Here is a 22,038-nt window from a genome sequence, read left to right as displayed (position 1 = left end):
TTTCTGCCCAACTAAAAGGTTTTTAAACCCCAGACCTTTCTGCCCAACAATAATGTTTTTAAACCCCAGACCTTTCTGCCCAACAAGAATGTTTTTAAACCCCAGACCTTTCTGCCCAACTAAAAGGTTTTTAAACCCCAGACAATTCTGCCCCACTAAATTTGAAAAACAATCCAGAATATTTTTGTTTGCTTGTTTTCCCTCAACTCCCAGAAGGACAGGTTCAGTTTTAACAAAAATCAACAGCTTATATTTTAGAACATTTTACCAACACTTCACGAGAGAGAGATGGAGAGAGGGAGATGGAGAGAGGGAGATGGAGAGAGGGAGATGGAGAGAGGGAGACAGGGAGATGGAGACAGGGAGATGGAGACAGGGAGACAGGGAGATGGAGACAGGGAGATGGAGATGGAGACAGGGAGATGGAGACAGGGAGACAGGGAGACAGGGAGATGGAGACAGGGAGATGGAGAGAGGGAGACAGGGAGATGGAGAGAGGGAGACAGGGAGATGGAGACAGGGAGACAGGGAGATGGAGACAGGGAGACAGGGAGATGGAGACAGGGAGATGGAGACAGGGAGATGGAGACAGGGAGATGGAGACGGGGAGACGGGGAGATGGAGACAGGGAGATGGAGATGGGGAGATGGAGACAGGGAGATGGAGACAGGGAGATGGAGACAGGGAGATGGAGACATGGAGATGGAGACAGGGAGATGGAGACAGGGAGATGGAGACAGGGAGATGGAGACAGGGAGATGGAGAGAGGGAGATGGAGAGAGGGAGACAGGGAGAGGGAGACAGGGAGATGGAGACAGGGAGATGGAGACAGGGAGACAGGGAGATGGAGACAGGGAGACAGGGAGATGGAGACAGGGAGATGGAGACAGGGAGATGGAGACAGAGAGATGGAGACAGGGAGATGGAGACAGAGAGACAGGGAGATGGAGATGGAGACAGGGAGATGGAGACAGGGAGATGGAGAGATGGAGACAGGGAGATGGAGACAGGGAGATGGAGAGAGGGAGCTGGAGAGAGGGAGATGGAGAGAGGGAGATGGAGAGAGGAAGCTAGAGAGAGGGAGATGGAGAGAGAGAGCTAGAGAGAGAGAGCTAGAGAGAGGGAACTGGAGAGAGGGAGATGGAGAGAGGGATATGGAGAGAGGGAGATGGAGAGAGGGAGATGGAGAGAGCGAGATGGAGAGAGGAAGCTAGAGAGAGGGAGATGGAGAGAGCGAGATGGAGAGAGGAAGCTAGAGAGAGGGAACTGGAGAGAGGGAGATGGAGACAGGGAGATGGAGACAGGGAGATGGAGAGATGGAGCTGGAGAGATGGAGCTGGAGAGAGGAAGATGGAGAGAGGAAGCTAGAGAGAGGGAGATTGAGAGAGGGAGATGGAGAGAGGGAACTGGAGAGAGGGAGATGGAGAGAGGGAGATGGAGATGGAGAGAGGGAGATGGAGATGGAGAGAGGGAGATGGAGAGAGGGAGATGGAGAGAGGGAGATGGAGAGAGGAAGCTAGAGAGAGGGAGATTGAAAGATGGAGCTGGAGAGAGGGAGACAGGGAGCTGGAAAGATGGAGCTGGAGAGAGGGAGCTGGAGAGAGGGAGATGGAGAGAGGAAGCTAGAGAGAGGGAGATTGAGAGAGGGAGATGGAGAGAGAGAGCTAGAGAGAGGGAACTGGAGAGAGGGAGACAGGGAGATGGAGACAGGGAGATGGAGAGAGGAAGATGGAGAGAGGAAGCTAGATAGAGGGATATTGAAAGATGGAGCTGGAGAGAGGGAGACAGGGAGCTGGAAAGATGGAGCTGGAGAGAGGGAGCTGGAGAGAGGGAGATGGAGAGAGGAAGCTAGAGAGAGGGAGATTGAGAGAGGGAGATGGAGAGAGAGAGCTAGAGAGAGGGAACTAGAGAGAGGGAGAGAGGGAGAGGGAGATGGAGAGAGGGAGATGGAGACAGGGAGATGGAGAGAGAGAGCTAGAGAGAGGGAACTAGAGAGATGGAGAGATGGAGATGGAGAGAGAGAGCTAGAGAGAGGGAACTAGAGAGAGGGAGAGAGGGAGAGGGAGATGGAGAGAGGGAGATGGAGACAGGGAGATGGAGAGAGGGAGATGGAGAGAGGGAACTATAGAGAGATGGAGAGAGAGCTAGAGAGAGGGAACTATAGAGAGATGGAGAGAGAGCTAGAGAGAGGGAACTAGAGAGATGGAGAGATGGAGATGGAGAGAAGGAGATGGAGAGAGTGAGATGGAGATGTGACACAGTGCAAGAAAATAGCAGTTGCACTTAGCCGCTGTGTCGTTCAGACGTGGCCTATAACCTGCAGCTTTAATTACCGTCCGGGTGTTTTGTTATGGTAAACATCACCTTGGCTGACCTGCCCTCTCACAGTGATGGGACAGGACACTGCAGTGCCCTAGAACTGTCTATCACTGTCCTAGACCACACGCACACACACACACACACGCACGCGCGCGCGCACACACACACACACACACACACACACAGATCTCCTCTCTGAATACATCCTCTAATCTGTGTTGACTGGTACAATCTGAAGCCAGTTATTCTGTGGTTCTGTGAAAACAAAGGAAGAGCTGTGTGGAAAGGGTTCATTCTCTTAATAAGACTCTCCGTGTCTGAAGGCTCCATTGGGTTATTAAGACACTGCGTTCCTCACACCTCTCTGTGAATGACTCCAGGGAAAAGCATTCAACAACCTGGCTGACTTCCCTCACCAGGAAAAAGGACGCATCTTTAAGACTCTTTGTACAACTGTCTTTCTTCTTTAGTTTACTTCCTCTTCACTCTTCAATTTCACCTTGTTATAATAAGGACTTGAGCCATGCTGCTGGTCCTATTGACTCTACTGTCAGGCTGCTGCTTTGATCAACTCTACAGAGTACTGACTGACTGGTTAACCATGGAGGAGTCCTCCTCCTCATGATTACACCCCAACATGTCATCCTCACATCAGATCAGGCTATACCCTAGTATATTCATTTGCAGCGAATAGTTGTGAGTTGTCTAATGGATGCTAACTGTTTTGTTTATATGTGATTTACAATAGAGTCCTACACCATTAATATGAACTTGGCTGAAGCTGAGTGTAGTCAATTGATTTTGCCACAGGGACCATTCCTAGAACAGTAAGGAACACTAGATCAGGAACATTAGAAAACTTGGGAACACTATTAGAGATAATGTGGAATAATATTAATTCATAATAATAATTAATCTTGGTGTAAAACAAGGTATGTACTAGCCCAGTCGGTATATACAGTATTCTAAATCACTATTCTGGGTCCTGGGTCCAGATGACTCCAGTGCCTGTTATATAACTCCAGGCCAGGCTGGTGATAATCATCCAGAAGATGTGTCTTTTATTTTTGTTTGACTCATCTCTGTCCCACCAGAGGCACATCACATTGCTCCCAGCTGCCTTCTCAAACCGAGGCCTCCTTCTCTCTCACTCTCTCTTTCTCACTATCTCTCTCATGCTCTCTCACTCGCTCTCTCTCCCCAGCCTCTCTCTCCCCCTCCCATCTCTCTGCAACCTCTCTCTTCCTCTTCCAACCTCAACTCATTTCTCCTATTTCCTTTCTCACCCTCTTTTCCCTCTACCAGTGACCCTAGACTGCTGCAGTTTCTCTGCTCCTCTACCAGAACACTCCCAGGCTGTCACATGCACACACACACACACGCACACGCACACGCACACGTACAGGCACACACACGCACATGCACACACACACACACACACACACACACACACACACACACACACACACACACACACACACACACACACACACACACACACACACAGGATTGATGATGAGGGAGAATGGGGTATCACCTGTAGAACCGTAGCCAGAACACATGCAGAATGTAGGCACAACTTAGTGTGGGGGCGAGCATGTTGAACTCAGACAGTCCCTATCTTACTGATGCGTTTATGATCACACCTATGTATGGCGTCAGTCAAGGTCATAAGGGGGACAGAGGGGGAAGAGGACCGAGGGGGAAGAGGACCGAAGGGGAAGAGGACCGAGGGGGAAGAGGACCGAGGGGGAAGAGGACCGAGGGGGAAGAGGACCGAGGGGGAAGAGGACCGAGGGGGAAGAGGACCGAGGAGGAAGAGGACCGAGGGGGAAGAGGACCGAGGGAGAGTCTAGCAGAAGGTGTGTGTGAGGGGGGGGGGCACTCACTAGGCCCGGTTGGAGAAGATGACCAGCGACAGAACTGGAACAGAGATGTCAGGACAGATCTATAGATTCTATACAAAAATACATGACGTATTCCCTACATAGTGCACTACTTTGACATGAGACATATGGCCCCTGGTTAAAAGTAGTGCACTACATAGGAAAATAGGGGTTAATTTGGGAAGTAACCACAGTGTTATGGAGAAGTGGCTGAAGGATCACCGGCTGGTTGAAGCATGTCGTTGCTGTGGCCTCAATAGAAAACAGGTGTTCTCTCCAAGGTGGCCTATATATTTAGTGAAGGCGCTGTGTGCGTTCGTTTGGGTTTTCCAGTGGCCAGGACATTCAGTGTTTTTATCCATTTTGCGACCTTAAAATACTATAATAGACAGCAGGTCTGGACAGTGTTGATGTGTCAATAGTGACTACGCTCAGAACTTGGAACTCCTGGAAAACCTGTTTCCATGTCATTAGACTGTTACTCACTCCCCCTCCTCTCATTGGCCAGCATGGTCTGATCTATGACATCATGTGTTATATTTACTAGCCAGTCGTCATGTGTAGCTTTATAAAGAGCTCCTGGCCTTGCCAGAGAATGAAACATTACACACGGGGAAAGATGGATAGTAACTTGTGGTTTCGTGAGGCCACATACCAGCCAGATGAAAAAACAGTCCTAGGTTTAAAAAAGACTCTTTCCTATATATACAGTCATTAGACTCTTCTTCATTAGGCTTCGCAGAAGATGTGAGAAACTACTTCAAACTACTACTAGAAACCATTAGTCATGTTGTATTAAAGCTCTTGTCATTTGAAATGCCACGTTACTTCTGATGCCTTGTATCCTGGATAAAACCCTGAGCGTGGCCACAAAATCCCCATCATTACCAGAATGAATGACCCAATATAAATCCATCCTGTAGTTTGATTGTGCCATTGTGAACAGTTAGTTCATGCTGCCTGCACTGTGTCACAAATGCACCCGCTTCCCTATATAGTGCACTACTTTTGATAAGCGCTCTGGAATAGGGAAAAAGGTGCATTTGTGAGAAAACAGGGTTTAGTCAGAGTTAATGAGGCAGGATGGCCATTAACAGCCCAGGACTCTGCTCTGGGACATGCCTACAGAGCCAGCATGACCACCTCCATTTCTGTTGAATGGCAGTCAGTCTGTCTGTCCTCTCCTGGCTGTGTGTTTGTCCAGTGGAGCTTGGCTGTGAGGAAGCATGCAGCAGGAGCTTTACATAGCTCTGTGCTTTCACCTGTACACTGCTGTAACATTGGTACAGCAACACCCTCTAATAACAAAAGGCTACTTTATGCCTCTTTACAGAGAGGCATAAAGAGCAATAAGAGAGAGAGAGATTGAATTAAGAATGAGAGAGATTGCATTGAGAGAGAGACAGAGCGAGAGAGAGAGAGAGCGAGACAGAGAGCGAGCGAGAGAGAGAGAGAGCGAGACAGAGAGCGAGCGAGACAGAGAGCGAGCGAGCGAGAGCGAGAGCGAGACTACGGTGGGACTCTTTGGGGAGATTCACCTATTGCTCACCTCTTGGTTACAGCACAGTGGACTATATGATTACAGACATGGACCCTTTCTCTCTGAGCTCATTCACTGTCACGCCACTAACCTCTATCTGATCACAGCCAAATTACGTTGTTCCTCAAAAGAACAGACATGGAAACAACCACACATTCACAGCCCAGTAAGCTGTACAACATCAGAAATTCATGCAGATGGGCCCAAAACAGCACAGAAGAATACCAGAAAGCAACCAGTAACCAAAATAGAGATGGATACCACATTCACTCACAGTAAAGATGGCATCAATCTACAACAAATGGCAAAAGAAGCACAACTTAAATTGCTAAAAAACAAAACGAAGACCACAGATGACAACTGGTTTGATTCAGATTGTAAAATCCAACCAAAAGCACAGAGACCCAAATAATGGTCAATTACGCCTTCATCAAAACTCTATAAACGTACACTCAGAACAAAAAAAGAACAGTACAACAGCAGGCAGCTGACACTAATTGAGGAGTCCAGAAACACAAACAACTTCTGCCGAAATTTGAAATAACTAAAAAAATCTAAACAAGAGGAATTAGTGATACAAAATGGTGACATATGGACAACCCATTTTAAAACACTCTACAACACCGTTCAAATTGACACAAATGCAGAACGCCAAATTCATGAGAAGTTTAATGGATTAGAAAAAGCTATAAAGGACAATCAAAATCCATTGGACTCCCCAATTACTGACCAGGAGCTCTATAAGAAACCTCAGGCTCTCAAATTTAAAAAAGCATGCAGACCTGATGGCATCCTAAATGAGATGCTCAAACTCACTAGTGCAAAATGTCAATTGGCTATATTAAAACTGCTTAATTTGATCCTGAGTGTAGGTTATTGTCCTGACATCTGGAATCAAGGACGCATAACCCCAATTTTTAAGAACAGAGACAGTAACCTGGGAAAGATGTTCTGTAGTATTATACATTTAAACTTCCTTTATAGCACAATGTTTTGAGTACAAGCCAAATTGGATTTATACCAAAACATTGCATGGCTGATCATATTTACACCCTACATACCCTGATAGATAAACGTGTTCACCAAAATAATACCAACATGTATGCTTATGACATGACGTTGGCCTGTTGGGGGAGGTTTATGACCCCCATAAATACCTTTCCCCTTTTTCCTCTCTCTACTCTACCGATGTGACTATTGAAAACCCCTTTGTTAACATTGTAACGGTTTTCTTCTATCTCCTCCTCTGATGAAGATGTAGAACAAGGATCGGACCAAAATGCAGCGTGTAGATTGCGATCCATGTTTTAATGAACAAACGTAAAACACGAATCAAAATACAAACAGTGCAAAATAATAAATGTAATGAAAACCGAAAAACAGCCTATCTGGTGAAAAACACATAGACAGGAACAATCACCCACAAACACACAGTGAAACCCAGGCTACCTAAATATGGTTCCCAATCAGAGACAATGACTAACACCTGCCTCTGATTGAGAACCATATCAGGCCAGACATAGAAATAGACAAACAAGACATCCAACATAGAATGCCCACCCAGTTCACGTCCTGACCAACACTAAAACAAGGAAAACACACACAAACGATGGTCAGAACGTGACAGTACCCCCCCTCCAAGGTGCGGACTCCGGACGCACAACTTAAACCTATGGGGGAGGGTGTGGGTGGGCATCTGTCCGCGGTGGCGGCTCTGGCGCTGGACGTGGACCCCACTCCATAACAGTTTTAGTCCACCTCCTTAGCGTCCCTAGATAGGTTACCCTCCTTAAAGACCGCTCGGGACAGAGGGGCAGCTCGGGACAGAGGTAGCTCGGGACTGATGGGTAGCTCAGCACTGAGAGGAAGCTCAGCACTGAGAGGAAGCTCAGCACTGAGAGGAAGCTCAGGCAGGTGGTTGGATCCGGCAGATCCTGGCTGGCTGGCGGTTCTGGAAGAGTCTGGTCGACTGGCGGATCCGGAAGAGTCTGGTCGACTGGCGGATCTGGAAGATTCTGGTCGACTGGCAGATCTGGAAGAGTCTGGTCGACTGGCAGATCTGGAAGAGTCTGGTCGACTGGCAGATCTGGAAGAGTCTGGTCGACTGGCAGATCTGGAAGAGTCTGGTCGACTGGCAGATCTGGAAGAGTCTGGTCGACTGGCAGATCTGGAAGAGTCTGGTTGACTGACAGCTCTGGCTGCTCCGTGCTGACTGGCTGCTCCATGCTGACTGGCAGCTCTGGCTGCTCCATGCTGACTGGCTGCTCCATGCTGACTGGCAGCTCTGGCTGCTCCATGCTGACTGGCTGCTCCATGCTGACTGGCTGCTCCGGCTGCTCCATGCTGACTGACTGCTCCATGCTGACTGGCGGCCCTGGCTGCTCCATGCTGACTGGCGGCCCTGGCTGCTCCATGCTGACTGGCGGCCCTGGCTGCTCCATGCTGACTGGCAGCTCTGGCTGCTCCATGCTAACTGGCAGCTCTGGCGGCTCCTTGCAGACTGGCAGCTCTGGCGGCTCCTTGCAGACTGGCAGCTTTGGCGGCATCCTGCAGAAAGGCAGCTCTGGCGGCTCCTTGCAGACTGGCAGCTCTATGCAGACTGGCAGCTCCTTGCAGACTGGCAGCTCCTTGCAGACTGGCAGCTCCATGCAGACTGGCAGCTCCATGCAGACTGGCAGCTCCTTACAGACTGGCAGCTCCTTGCAGACTGGCAGCTCCTTGCAGACTGGCAGCTCCTTGCAAACTGGCAGCTCCTTGCAAACTGGCAGCTCCTTGCAAACTGGCAGCTCCTTGCAAACTGGCAGTTCCGAACAGGCGGGAGACTCCGGCAGCGCTGTAGAGGCGGAAAGCTCTGACAGCGCTAAACAGGCGGGAGACTCCGACAGCGTTGGAGAGGAGGAGGGCTCCGACAGCGCTGGACAGGCGAGGCGCACTGTAGGCCTGATGCGTGGTGCTGGCACTGGTGGTACTGGGCCGAGGACACGCACAGGAAGCCTGGTGCGGGGAGCTGCTACCGGAGGGCTGGGGTGTGGAGGTGGTACTGGAAAAACCGGACCGTGCAGGCGCACTGGAGCTCTTGAGCACCGAGCCTGCCCAACCTTACCTGGTTGAATGCTCACGGTCGCCCTGCCAGTGCGGCGAGGTGGAATAGCCCGCACTGGACTATGCAGGCGAACCGGAGACACCGAGCGCAAGGCTGGTGCCATGTAAACCGGCCCAAGGAGACGCACTGGGGACCAGCTGCGTAGAGCCGGCTTCATGGCATTAGGCTCGACGCTCAATCTAGCCCGGCAGACACGCGGAGCTGGAATATACCGCACCGGGCTATGCACCCGCACTGGAGACACCGTGCGCACCACTGCATAACACGGTGCCTGTCCGGTCTCTCTAGCCCCCCGGTAAGCACAGGGAGTCTGCCCAGGTCTCCTACCTGGCATAGCCATACTCCCTGTTAGCCCCCCTCCAAGAAATTTTTGGGGCTGCCTCTCAGGCTTCCATCCGCGTCGCCGTGCTGCCTTCTCATACCAGCGCCTCTCTGCTTTCACCGCCTCCATTCTACGGTAACCCTCCTCGCATTGCTCCAGCGAATCCCAGGCGGGCTCCGGCACTCTCCCTGGGTCGGCCGCCCACCTGTCGATCTCCTCCCAAGTAGTATACTCCATACTGTACTCCTCCTTGGGCTGTTCCTGTTGTTTCTTCTCCCGCTGCACCTTAGTGCGGCTACACTCCCCTGGTTTAGCCCAGGGTCCTCTCCCGTCGAGGATTTCCTCCCATGTCCAGAAATCCTTATTGCGCTTCTCCTCGCGCTGCTCCTGCCTGTTGACACGCTGCTTGGTCCTTTTGTGGTGGGTGATTCTGTAACGGTTTTCTTCTATCTCCTCCTCTGATGAAGATGTAGAACAAGGATCGGACCAAAATGCAGCGTGTAGATTGCGATCCATGTTTTAATGAACAAACGTAAAACACGAATCAAAATACAAACAGTGCAAAATAATAAATGTAATGAAAACCGAAAAACAGCCTATCTGGTGAAAAACACATAGACAGGAACAATCACCCACAAACACACAGTGAAACCCAGGCTACCTAAATATGGTTCCCAATCAGAGACAATGACTAACACCTGCCTCTGATTGAGAACCATATCAGGCCAGACATAGAAATAGACAAACAAGACATCCAACATAGAATGCCCACCCAGTTCACGTCCTGACCAACACTAAAACAAGGAAAACACACACAAACGATGGTCAGAACGTGACAAACATAGAGAGTCTGGTAACATCAAAAGGTGGGAAACTGAACCATATTTCTGTAACGGTTTTCTTGATGAGAAGGAGAGTCGGACCAAAATGCAGCGTGTAGATTGCGATCCATGTTTTAATGAACAAACGTAAAACACGAATCAATACAAACACTACAAAAACAATAAACGTAACGAAAACCGAAACAGCCTATACTTGTGTAAAACTAACACAGAACAAGGACATCATGATACTAAGGACAATCACCCACGACAAACTCAAAGAATATGGCTGCCTAAATATGGTTCCCAATCAGAGACAACGATAAACACCTGCCTCTGATTGAGAACCACTTGAGACAGCCATAGACTTAGCTAGAACACCCCACTAGCTACAATCCCCATACATACACACCACATACAAAAACCCATGCCACACCCTGGCCTGACCAAATAAATAAAGATAAACACAAAATACTTTGACCAGGGTGTGACAGAACCCCCCCCCCTAAGGTGCGGACTCCCGAACGCACCTCAAAACAATAGGGAGGGTCCGGGTGGGCGTCTGTCCATGGTGGCGGCTCCGGCGCGGGACGTGGACCCCACTCAATCAATGTCTTAGTCCCTTCTCCTCGCGTCCCTGGATAGTCCACCCTCGCCGCCGACCATGGCCTAGTAGTCCTCACCCAGAACCCCACTGGACTGAGGAGCAGCTCGGGACTGAGGGGCAGCTCGGAACTGAGGGGAAGCTCGGAACTGAGGGGAAGCTCAGGAGTGAGAGGAAGCTCAGGCAGGTTGATGAATCTACCAGATCCTGGCTGGCTGGTGGTTTTGGCAGATCCTGGCTGACTGGCAGATCTGGAAGAGTCTGGTCGACTGGCAGATCTGGAAGAGTCTGGTCGACTGGCAGATCTGGAAGAGTCTGGTCGACTGGCAGATCTGGAAGAGTCTGGTCGACTGGCAGATCTGGAAGAGTCTGGTCGACTGGCAGATCTGGAAGAGTCTGGTCGACTGGCAGATCTGGAAGAGTCTGGTCGACTGGCAGATCTGGTCGACTGGCAGATCTGGAAGAGTCTGGTCGACTGGCAGCTCTGGCTGCTCCATGCTGACTGGCTGCTCCATGCTGACTGACAGCTCTGGCTGCTCCATGCTGACTGGCAGCTCTGGCTGCTCCATGCTGACTGGCAGCTCTGGCTGCTCCATGCTGACTGGCAGCTCTGGCTGCTCCATGCTGACTGGCTGCTCCATGCTGACTGGCTGCTCCATGCTGACTGGCTGCTCCATGCTGACTGGCAGCTCTGGCTGCTCCATGCTGACTGGCGGCCCTGGCTGCTTCATGCTGACTGGCGGCCCTGGCTGCTCCATGCTGACTGGCGGCCCTGGCTGCTCCATGCTGACTGGCGGCCCTGGCTGCTCCATGCTGACTGGCGGCTCTGGCTGCTCCATGCTAATTGGCAGCTTTGGCGGCATCCTTGCAGACTGGCAGCTCCTTGCAGACTGGCAGCTCCTTGCAGACTGGCAGCTCCTTGCAGACTGGCAGCTCCTTGCAGACTGGCAGCTCCTTGCAGACTGGCAGCTCTATGCAGACTGGCAGCTCTATGCAGACTGGCAGCTCTATGCAGACTGGCAGCTCCTTGCAAACTGGCAGCTCTATGCAGACTGGCAGTTCTGAACAGGCGGGAGACTCCGGCAGCGCTGTAGAGAAGGAAGGCTCTAACAGCGCTAAACAGGCGGGAGACTCCGACAGCGCTGGAGAGGAGGAGGGCTCCGACAGCGCTGGACAGGCAAGGCGCACTGTAGGCCTGATGCGTGGTGCTGGCACTGGTGGTACTGGGCCGAGGACACGCACAGGAAGCCTGGTGCGGGGAGCTGCTACCGGAGGGCTGGGGTGTGGAGGTGGCACAGGATGGGTTAGACCGTGAAGGCGTACTGGAGATCTTGAGAGCGGTGCTGGCACAGGACGTGCAAGGCTAGGGAGGTGCACAGGAGGCCTGGTGCGTGAGACTGGCACCATCTTCACCAGCCGACTAACACGCACCTCAGGACGAGTATGGAGCGCTGACCCAGATGCCATCAAATCCCCGACACGCTCCGTCGGGCGAATTCCATGTTTAAAACACCAACACAGCAACTCCCTCATTTCTCTCTCCTCCAATTTCCCCATTAACTCCTTCACAGTCTCTGTTTCGTTCACCTCCAACACCGGCTCTGGTTCTGGTCTCCTCCTTGGCTCCTCACGATAAACAGGGAGAGTTGGCTCAGGTCTGGCTCCTGACTCTGCCACACTCTCCCTGAGCCCCCCCCCCCAAGAAATTTTTGGGGCTGACTCTGGGGCCTCCGTCCGCGCCGCCTTGCTTGCTTCACAAACTCCATTCTCCTATATCCTTCCGCGCACTGCTCCATCGAATCCCAGGCGGGCTCCGGCACTCTCCCTGGGTCGACCGCCCACCTGTCTATCTCCTCCCAAGAAGTATAGTCCATACTGTACTCCACTTTGGGCTGTTCCTGCCTGTTGACACGCTGCTTGGTCCCTTTGTGGTGGGTGATTCTGTAACGGTTTTCTTGATGAGAAGGAGAGTCGGACCAAAATGCAGCGTGTAGATTGCGATCCATGTTTTAATGAACAAACGTAAAACACGAATCAATACAAACACTACAAAAACAATAAACGTAACGAAAACCGAAACAGCCTATACTTGTGTAAAACTAACACAGAACAAGGACATCATGATACTAAGGACAATCACCCACGACAAACTCAAAGAATATGGCTGCCTAAATATGGTTCCCAATCAGAGACAACGATAAACACCTGCCTCTGATTGAGAACCACTTCAGACAGCCATAGACTTAGCTAGAACACCCCACTAGCTACAATCCCCATACATACACACCACATACAAAAACCCATGCCACACCCTGGCCTGACCAAATAAATAAAGATAAACACAAAATACTTTGACCAGGGTGTGACAATTTCGGTAATCCAACCAGTTGAAAATATGCGTTGGTACTTAATTAATATGTTGTCACATCAGTTGGCATCTGAGACATTATTACTGATGATAGGATGACATAAACTGTATCTTGGAAAGTCTACACATTCCAGTTATCAGATTCACATGGAATTGTTGTGCAATTTAAACGTTTAAATATGAAACTATTTGTGAAAAGATTAAATATAATTTTAGCTTCTTAATGAGAGTTTACTCGGAAGATAACAGCTCTATAAACAGTATTTCGTGGTGCCCCGACTTTCAGGTTAATTACAATTACCTGATTAGCTTAATCAGGTAAAATTAATTACAGAGAAATTATTTTATAGAATAGCATGTCATATCACTTAATCCGGCATAGCCAAAGACACAACACTTGCTTTATTGACTTCCAAAAAGCATTTGATTCTATTTGGCATACAGGACTGTTCTACAAAGTTATTGAAAGTGGTGTAGGGGGTAAAACATATGACATAATAAAATGAATGTATACTGGCAATACATGCAGCATCAAAATTGTCAAGAAAGGAAGAGAATTCTTTAACCAGGGACGGGGCCTTCACAAGGGTTGCAATCTGAGCCCTGCACTCTTCAATATTTACATTAGATTTGGCCACTATTCTAGAAAAATACTCAGCCCCTGGTGTTAGTCTCCAGGTGTCGTTAGTTGTCTCTGATTGAGAATCATACTTAGGTAGCCTATGTTTCACTTTTGGTTTGTGGGTGTTTGTTTCCGTGTGAGTGTTTGTTGCCAGACGGTACTGTTTCGGTTTTCGTTCATGTTCACGTTTATTGTTTTGTATTTCATAGTGTTCAGTTTATGTCTTAAAATAAACGTTATGGACACTTACCACACTGCGCATTGGTCCTCCGATCCTTATCGCTTCTCCTCCTCAGAAGAGGAGGAGGAATGCCGTTACATGACCCTTGGTTATTGTTGTTACTGTTGTCCCGTTGACAATTTTGATTCTCATTATTTTCATATTGTAAATATCCAAAGTAAGCTTTGGAAATATGTACTGTACGTTGTCACGTCATGCCAATAAAGCAAATTTAATTTAATTGAGAGAGAGAATTCAGAGAGAGAGAGAGAATTCAGAGAGAGAGAGAGAGAATTCAGAGAGAGAGAGAGAATTCAGAGATAGAGATTACACAGATCCACAAAGAATTCGAAAATAAATCCAATTTTGATAAACTCCCATATCTACTGGGTGAAATTCCACAGTGTGCCATCACAGCAGCAAGATTTGTGACCTGTTGCCACGAGAAAAGGGCAACCAGTGAAGAACAAACACCACTGTAAATACAACCCATATTTATGCTTATTTATTTCATCTTTGTCCTTTAACCATTTGTACATTGTTAAAACACTGTATATATATATATAATATGACATTTGTAATGTCTTTATTGTTTTGAAACTTCTGTATGTGTAATGTTTACTGTAAATTTGTATTGTTTATTTCACTTTTGTATATTATCTACCTCACTTGCTTTGGCAATATTAACACATTTCCCATGCCAATAAATCCCTTGAATTGAATTGAATTGAATTGAGAGATAGAGAGAATTCAGAGATAGAGAGAGATAGAGATTGAATTCAGAAAGAGATTGAATTCAGAGAGAGAGACAGAGAGAGAGATTGAATTGAGAGAGAGAGACAGAGAGAAAGATTGAATTGAGAGAGACAGAGAGAGAGGGGGGGAGAGAGAGAGAATTGATAGAGAGAGAGAGAGAGAATTCAGACATCGAGAGAGAATTCAGAGATAGAGAGAGAATTCAGAGATAGAGAGAGATAAAGAGAGAATTCAGAGATAGAGAGAGATAGAGATTGAATTCAGAAAGAGATTGAATTCAGAAAGAGATTGAATTCAGAGAGAGACAGAGAGAGAGATTGAATTGAGAGAGAGACAGTGATAAATATTGAATTGAGAGAGACAGAGAGAGAGAGGGGGAGAGAGAGAGAATTGAGAGAGAGAGACAGAGAGAATTGAGAGAGAGAGAGACAGAGAGAGCGATTGAATTGAAAGAGACAGAGAGAGAGGGGAGAGAGATGGGGTGAGAGAGAATGGGGGGAGAGGGAGAGAGGGAGAGAGAGAGAGAGGGGGAGATGGAAAGGAGAGAGAGATGGAGACAAAGAGAGAGAGAGAGAAATAAAGAGAAAAGAGAACGAGGGGAGAGATAAAGACATGAAAGAGAGAGAGAGAGACACAGACAGGAAAATACAGACATTTGTATGTTCTGTGATTCATGTTTAATACTCTGGCTCCCACACTTTATCTTGCTAGACAAACATATGAAATCTATCCTTCACAAAACATTATCAATCCACCCCCTTTCCTCCTCTTCTCTTCCGTCTCTTTCTCTTAGTGTGTGTGAGTGTCCGTGCATAAGCGTGTGTGTATACATATGTGCGTGTGCGTGTGTGGGGAGGGGGCGGGTTGGTTTCAGTGCTAATAGAAGCCAGGTGGTGCAGACAGTAAATGGGTTCCCATGGATTATAGTGGCTAACAGAGCCATTACATGCCATGTCATTCTCGTCTTGTTAAACAGTGACGATAGCCATGTTAGCTTGGCTTGCCAGTTATACTCTCTCTCTTCATTTCACTTTGTAGACCTTTGAGTGGTCACTCCTGTTATTACAATCCTGACACTAACAGTCTATTACAGTCTAGTATGATATGAAATGTACATACTTTAGCAGCAGGCATCGTCATGGTGTGTGTGTGTGTGTGTGTGTGTGTGTGTGTGTGTGTGTGTGTGTTTCTGGAGAACCCTACTCGTACTCTCTAACCCCTAACCCGTCATCTAAACCCACATACACACCACATGTTGCTCCTCTGGAAAAATTGAAAAGCATCTTGGGAATATATGGCCGGGAAATGTATAGTGCTTGAGTGAGATGGGCCTGTAAGAGTGGGGCGAGGGAGAGACCGGGCCGTGAGAGTTCCCTGGTGCGTCTTGTTTCCATTAGGTTGGGAATGTTATCCCCTGACTGTTGAGGGGGCATGGCCTGGGATCTCATCATCCAATCACAGAGCAGAATCAGCTTCTCCACATCTGGGATTTTCTCACTGCGCCGATCGGACAACATTCCACACATACACATGCACCCCCACACACACACACACACACACACACACACACACACACACACACACACACACACACACACACACACACACACACACACACACACACACACACACACACACACACACACATACACACATGCACCCACGCATACACACACACATAATGTAAACATGCGAGAGGGAGAGAGAGAGGGAGAGAGAGAGAGAGATGGAGAAAGAGAGAGAGAGAGAGATAGAGATAGATGGAGAAAGAGAGAGAGAGAGAGAGATGGAGATGGAGAAAGAGAGAGAGCAAAGAAGTAAACTAGCTCTCTGAGAAGTTGCATGTTTCTCAACGAGATGAGGAGTGGTTTGAGTGGCTTGTCCAAAACAAACATTCAGAGAGTCAGAGAGGAGATTATTGATATTTCCTCTCTCTGCACCTCCCTCCCTCTTATCTCTCTCTCTGGCATGGGAAACATATGTTAAATATTGTCAAAGCAAGTGAAGCAGATAATATACAAAAGTGAAATAAACAATAAAAATGAACAGTAAACATTACACTCATAGAAGTCCCAAACAGTAATACATATTATGTCTATATACAGTGTTGTAACGATGTACAAATGGTTAAAGTACAAAAGGGAAAATCAATAAACATAATAATGAGCTGTATTTACAATGGTATTTGTTCTTCACTGGTTGCCCTTTTCTTGCGGCAACAGGTCACAAATCTTGCTGCTGTAATGGCACACTGTGGTATTTCACCCAGTAGATTTGGGAGTTTATCAAAATCGGGTTTGTTTTCAAATTCTTTGTGTATCTGTGTAATCTGAGGGAAATATGTGTCTCTAATATGGTCACACATTGGTGCAGGAGGTTAGGAAGTGCAGCTCAGTTTCCACCTTGTTTTGTGGGCAGTGTGCACATAGCCTGTCTTCTCTTGAGAGCTAGGTCTGCCTACAGCGGCCTTTCTCAATAGCAAGGCTATGCTCACTGAGTCTGTACATAGTCAAAGCTTTCCTTAGGTTTGGGTCAGTAACTGTCAGGTATTCTGCCACTGTGTACTCTCTGTTTAGGGCCAAATAGCATTGTAGTTTGCTCTGTTTTTTTGTTAATTCTTTCCAATGTGTCAAGTAATAATATTTTTGTTTTCTCATGATATGGTTGGGTCTAATTGTGTTGCTGTCCTGGGGCTCTGTGCGGTGTGTTTGTGTTTGTGTTTGTGAACAGAGCCCCAGGACCAGCTTGCTTAGGGGACTCTTCTCCAGGTTCATCTCTCTGTAGGTGATGGCTTTGTTATGGAAGGTTTGGGAATCGCTTCGTTTTAGGTGGTTGTAGAATTGAACGGCTCTTCTGGATTTTGATAATTAGTGGGTATCGGCCTAATTCTGCTCTGCATGCATTATTTTGTGTTTTACGTTGTACACAGAGGATAGTTTTGCAGAATTCTGCATGTAGTCTTCATTTGGTGTTTGTCCCATTTTGTGAATTCTTTGTTGGTGAGCAGACCCCAGACCTCACAACCATAAAGGGCAATGGGTTCTATAACTGATTCAAGTATTTTTAGCCAGATCCTAATTGGTATGACAAATTTTATGTTCCTTTTGATGGCATAGAATGCCCTTCTTGCCTTGTCTCAGATCATTCACAGCTTTGTGGAAGTTACCTGTGGCGCTGATGTTTAGGCCAAGGTATGTATAGTTTTTAGTGTGCTCTAGGGCAACGTTGTCTAGATGGAATTTGTATTGGTGGTCCTGGCTACTGGACCTTTTTTTGGAACATCATTATTTTGGTCTTACTGAGATTTACTGTCAGGGCCCAGGTCTAGCAGAATCTGTGCAGAAGATCTAGGTGCTGCTGTAGGCCCTTCCTTGGTTGGTGACAGAAGCACCAGATCATCAGCAAACAGTAGACATTTGACTACAGATTCTAGTAGGGTGGGTGGGTGGGTGGGTGGGTCGGTGGGTGGGTGGGTGGGTCTGTCTGTCTGTCTGTCTGTCTGTCTGTCTGTCTGTCTGTCTGTCTGTCTGTCTGTCTGTCTCAGTCTAGCCATAATCTTCTACAGAGATAACAACAGCCTTTGTTCTGGCTGGTAGAGGGTTTCATAATCAGGGTCGGGGTCAATTCAGTGTGTGTGCTCGTGTGCGTGTGTGTTCCTTCAGGCATTCTGCCCAATGGGGCATGGACAAGTGGAGCTGAAAATAGCAACAAGCATGTCACCGCTGAGGAGTTCCATGCATAGCATAGTTATTAGCCTTTATAGAGAGAGCAGCAGTGTGGTGTTCTCCAGTAAGATATAGCCTGGTGCTGACCCTGCAGTGTGTTGTTCTCCAGTAAGATATAGCCTGGTGCTGACCCTCCAGTGTGTTGTTCTCCAGTAAGATATAACCTGGTGCTGACCCTCCAGTGTGTTGTTCTCCAGTAAGATATAGCCTGGTGCTGACCCTCCAGTGTGTTGTTCTCCAGTAATATATAGCCTGGTGCTGACCCTCCAGTGTGTTGTTCTCCAGTAAGATATAACCTGGTGCTGACCCTCCAGTGTGTTGTTCTCCAGTAAGATATAGCCTGGTGCTGACCCTCCAGTGTGTTGTTCTCCAGTAAGATATAGCCTGGTGCTGACCCTCCAGTGTGTTGTTCTCCAGTAAGATATAGCCTGGTGCTGACCCTGCGGTGTAAATCACCAGCCTGAACCCTATACCAGGGAAGAGCAATGAGCGGTGAATGTCCTGGTGGAAATTAAGTAATGTTATCCCAGCTGGACGCGGAGAGGGAGAGAGTGAGGGAGAGAGTGAGGGAGAGAGTGAGGGGGAGAGAGAGGGGGAGAGAGGGAGAGAGAGGAGAGAGAGAGAGAGAGAGGGGGAGACAGAGAGGGAGAGAGAGGGGGAGAGAGAGGGAGAGAGAGAGAGGGAAATAGAGGGAAGAGTTAGGGAGAGAGTGGGGGTGTGGGGGGGTTACAGCAGAGTTCAGGTCAGGAGGCAGGACTATCTATTATAGAAGCTGTCTGTCAGTGTCCAGCTGGTCCTTGTGTATTATAGATCTGAGAGAATTATATTACTGCATAACTGTCTGCTGAAGTTCAGCTAGGTTGACATTATAAGGCTTAGGTCAAACATGGGCTGAACAGGGAATAAGACAGATATTGCACTTCTTCTACACTGTCTACTTCTACTCATGGCACCCCGATTATCTCAATAAAGCATTTTTTACTTTTATATATGAAAAACATTGAGTAAGCTACTGCAGACTGAACCGGTTGTTGTCACGATAATATCTGGAGTTGAACTTATTATGATATTGACACAGCAAAGTCACTATGATGTCTGGTGTGATATTGACACAGCAAAGTCACTATGATGTCTGGTGTGATATTGACACAGCAAAGTCACTATGATGTCTGGTGTGATATTGACACGGCAAAATCACTATGATGTCTGGTGTGATATTGACACAGCAAAGTCACTATGATGTCTGGTGTGATATTGACACAGCAAAGTCACTATGATGTCTGGTGTGATATTGACACAGCAAAGTCACTATGATGTCTGGTGTGATATTGACACAGCAAAGTCACTATGATGTCTGGTGTGATATTGACACAGCAAAATCACTATGATGTCTGGTGTGATATTGACACAGCAAAGTCACTATGATGTCTGGTGTGATATTGACACAGCAAAGTCACTATGATGTCTGGTGTGATAGTGACACAGCAAAGTCACTATGAGGTCTGGTGTGATATTGACACAGCAAAGTCACTATGATGTCTGGTGTGATAGTGACACAGCAAAGTCACTATGATGTCTGGTGTGATATTGACACAGCAAAGTCACTATGATGTCTGGTGTGATATTGACACAGCAAAGTCACTATGATGTCTGGTGTGATAGTGACACAGCAAAGTCACTATGAGGTCTGGTGTGATATTGACACAGCAAAGTCACTATGATGTCTGGTGTGATAGTGACACAGCAAAGTCACTATGATGTCTGGTGTGATATTGACACAGCAAAGTCACTATGATGTCTGGTGTGATAGTGACACTGCAAAGTCACAAGGCTTAACTTTCCTCTCCTTCAGGGGGGTTTGACCTCTGACAAGTTTGTGTATCAGAAAGAAAAACACACTTCATTTTAACTCACTTTTCTTTTTAACATAAAACCCAACATCTCTATAAATCAATTTTGATGTAGCCCTAATTTCACATTTTCTGAAACATTCCATGTGTATTACTTCTTATTCACAAGAGTGAAAGCTCTGTATAGTGTAGTGAAAGTGAGTGTAGCCTGGTGAGTGAGAGGGAAGAAGGGAGGGAGGGAAGTGGAGGGGTGAAAGATAAAGGGAGGGAGAGAGAGCAGCTAGAGTAGTCTATCTGTGAGTATAGACTGACCGTCACCGTGGTGGAAACTTCAAACACCACACATCTGGTCCTAGCTTTGTCCGGCACGGGGCTGCCGAATCAAATATCGTTTAATTGAAGGACTTGGCAAAGATGGATACTTTATACAGAACAGGTATCTGTTCTTCGGTCAAATGTATGGCTGGTTAATGAATGGTTACACTCTACTCTCGCATTCAGAGGAAAGACGCAATAACGGGTTCATGAGGATCGGGATTTGTTTTATTATGATGGACACCCGGATTTACTATGACAACTAAGCGCAAATCGATGAAACTGAAGCTGCGGCGGTGTTTCAGTGAGACGCTGCGCGATTCCACGTCGAAAGCCTGGGATCTACTATGGAAAAATGTCAGGGAGCGAAGACTCGCAGGTCAGTCTTCAAAAAGTATCGGTGTAGTATTGAATACACACTATATTTATTTGATATGTATTTATTCTGTTAGAAAATAGCCATTCTTAACTTTATTAGATTAAAACTTTTTTTTTACACAGATAGAGTCCAGCATATAACTGTTTTCCAACATGATTTTATTAAACAAGTAGCTTAAATAAACCCACTAAGTTACAAACTTGGCTGTAGTTAATGTTCTAATCAATCAAGTGAATGTTGAAGGGGCAATCAGCAGTTGCTAGATCCATTTTTGGACGTATACATTAATGATATGTAACCCTACCCATTGATTCTTGAAGAGTATATCTTATAAATGCCTCATATGAGTTTAGTTCAACTGTCATGCCCCATCAGAACCCAAAATATAAACTTGTTTTACTGCAATGTCTGTAAACACAGTTAATGTAAACAAAAGCGATGTAGCCTCAAAACATGGTTACAACTATAATTGTGATATCATGGATGCTCAGTCCTTGAATCCACAAAGCTTTTTAACGAAACAGGTACGCGGAAAACGCTTTGTTATTGTTCCTACTGCTGATTGCTGCTTTAAACTATACATCGTACCGCTGATTGGTGGATTGACCTAAGGCAGCCCAAATCTGACATTTTTCCCAAGAATTGGTCTTTTGACTTTTCACATCAGATCTTTTTCAGAGCTGATCTGATTGGTCAAAAGACCAATTAGTGGGGAAAAAAATCAGAATTGAGCTGTCTGTGTAAACGCAGCCTATATGCACAGAATACATTCTGCACAGTTGTCCTCATAATTCTTCTTCTACAGTAATCATATCCATTAACACGTGTACACCAGGTGTACTTACCTTAGTTTTACATGTGACTTACCTTGCTCTTGTTTATTTTTTTTTAAAGATCTTCTAATTTACAATAATAATTATAAATTACCAAACCAATTTGCAATACAATTTTACTTTTTATTTACTGCTGGTTGGTTATAATGATTGATTTGGATTGAAAGCAAAACAATATCACAATATATGTGAATAATGTTCTCTCACATGTAGCACCAAAGCAAGACCCATTATTATCCCAATGTGAGTTTGTGCTAAGCCTGTAGTAGAAGATGTATGAAACGGTGGGTTAGAGACCAGACCCCCTACTGCCACTGCTGCTGAGGCTATACTTAATGGTTAGAATTGTTTCCTGGATTAGTTTGCCTCATAATT

The 22,038-nt window shown here is 46.9% G+C and overlaps 1 protein-coding gene across 3 annotated transcripts in view; it reads left to right on the top strand.

Annotated features, from left to right (window-relative positions):
- The window catches only part of LOC110503811 (stAR-related lipid transfer protein 13), a 114,867-nt gene that overhangs the window by 33,264 nt on the left and 59,565 nt on the right, over nucleotides 1-22,038 (top strand). The window contains exon 1 of one of the 3 annotated variants that reach the window (XM_036961221.1): nucleotides 20,421-20,830. The exons of the other annotated variants lie outside the window; for them this stretch is intronic. Coding sequence (XP_036817116.1) covers nucleotides 20,707-20,830 — 124 coding nt within the window. The 5' untranslated portion in view covers nucleotides 20,421-20,706. Of the gene's footprint in view, nucleotides 1-20,420; nucleotides 20,831-22,038 lie in introns of those variants that run through there. 3 annotated transcript variants of the gene reach the window in all.

Source organism: Oncorhynchus mykiss, chromosome 24 (assembly GCF_013265735.2).
Source record: "Oncorhynchus mykiss isolate Arlee chromosome 24, USDA_OmykA_1.1, whole genome shotgun sequence".
NCBI lineage: Eukaryota > Metazoa > Chordata > Actinopteri > Salmoniformes > Salmonidae > Oncorhynchus > Oncorhynchus mykiss.
This window is presented reverse-complemented; position numbering and strand designations above follow the sequence as displayed.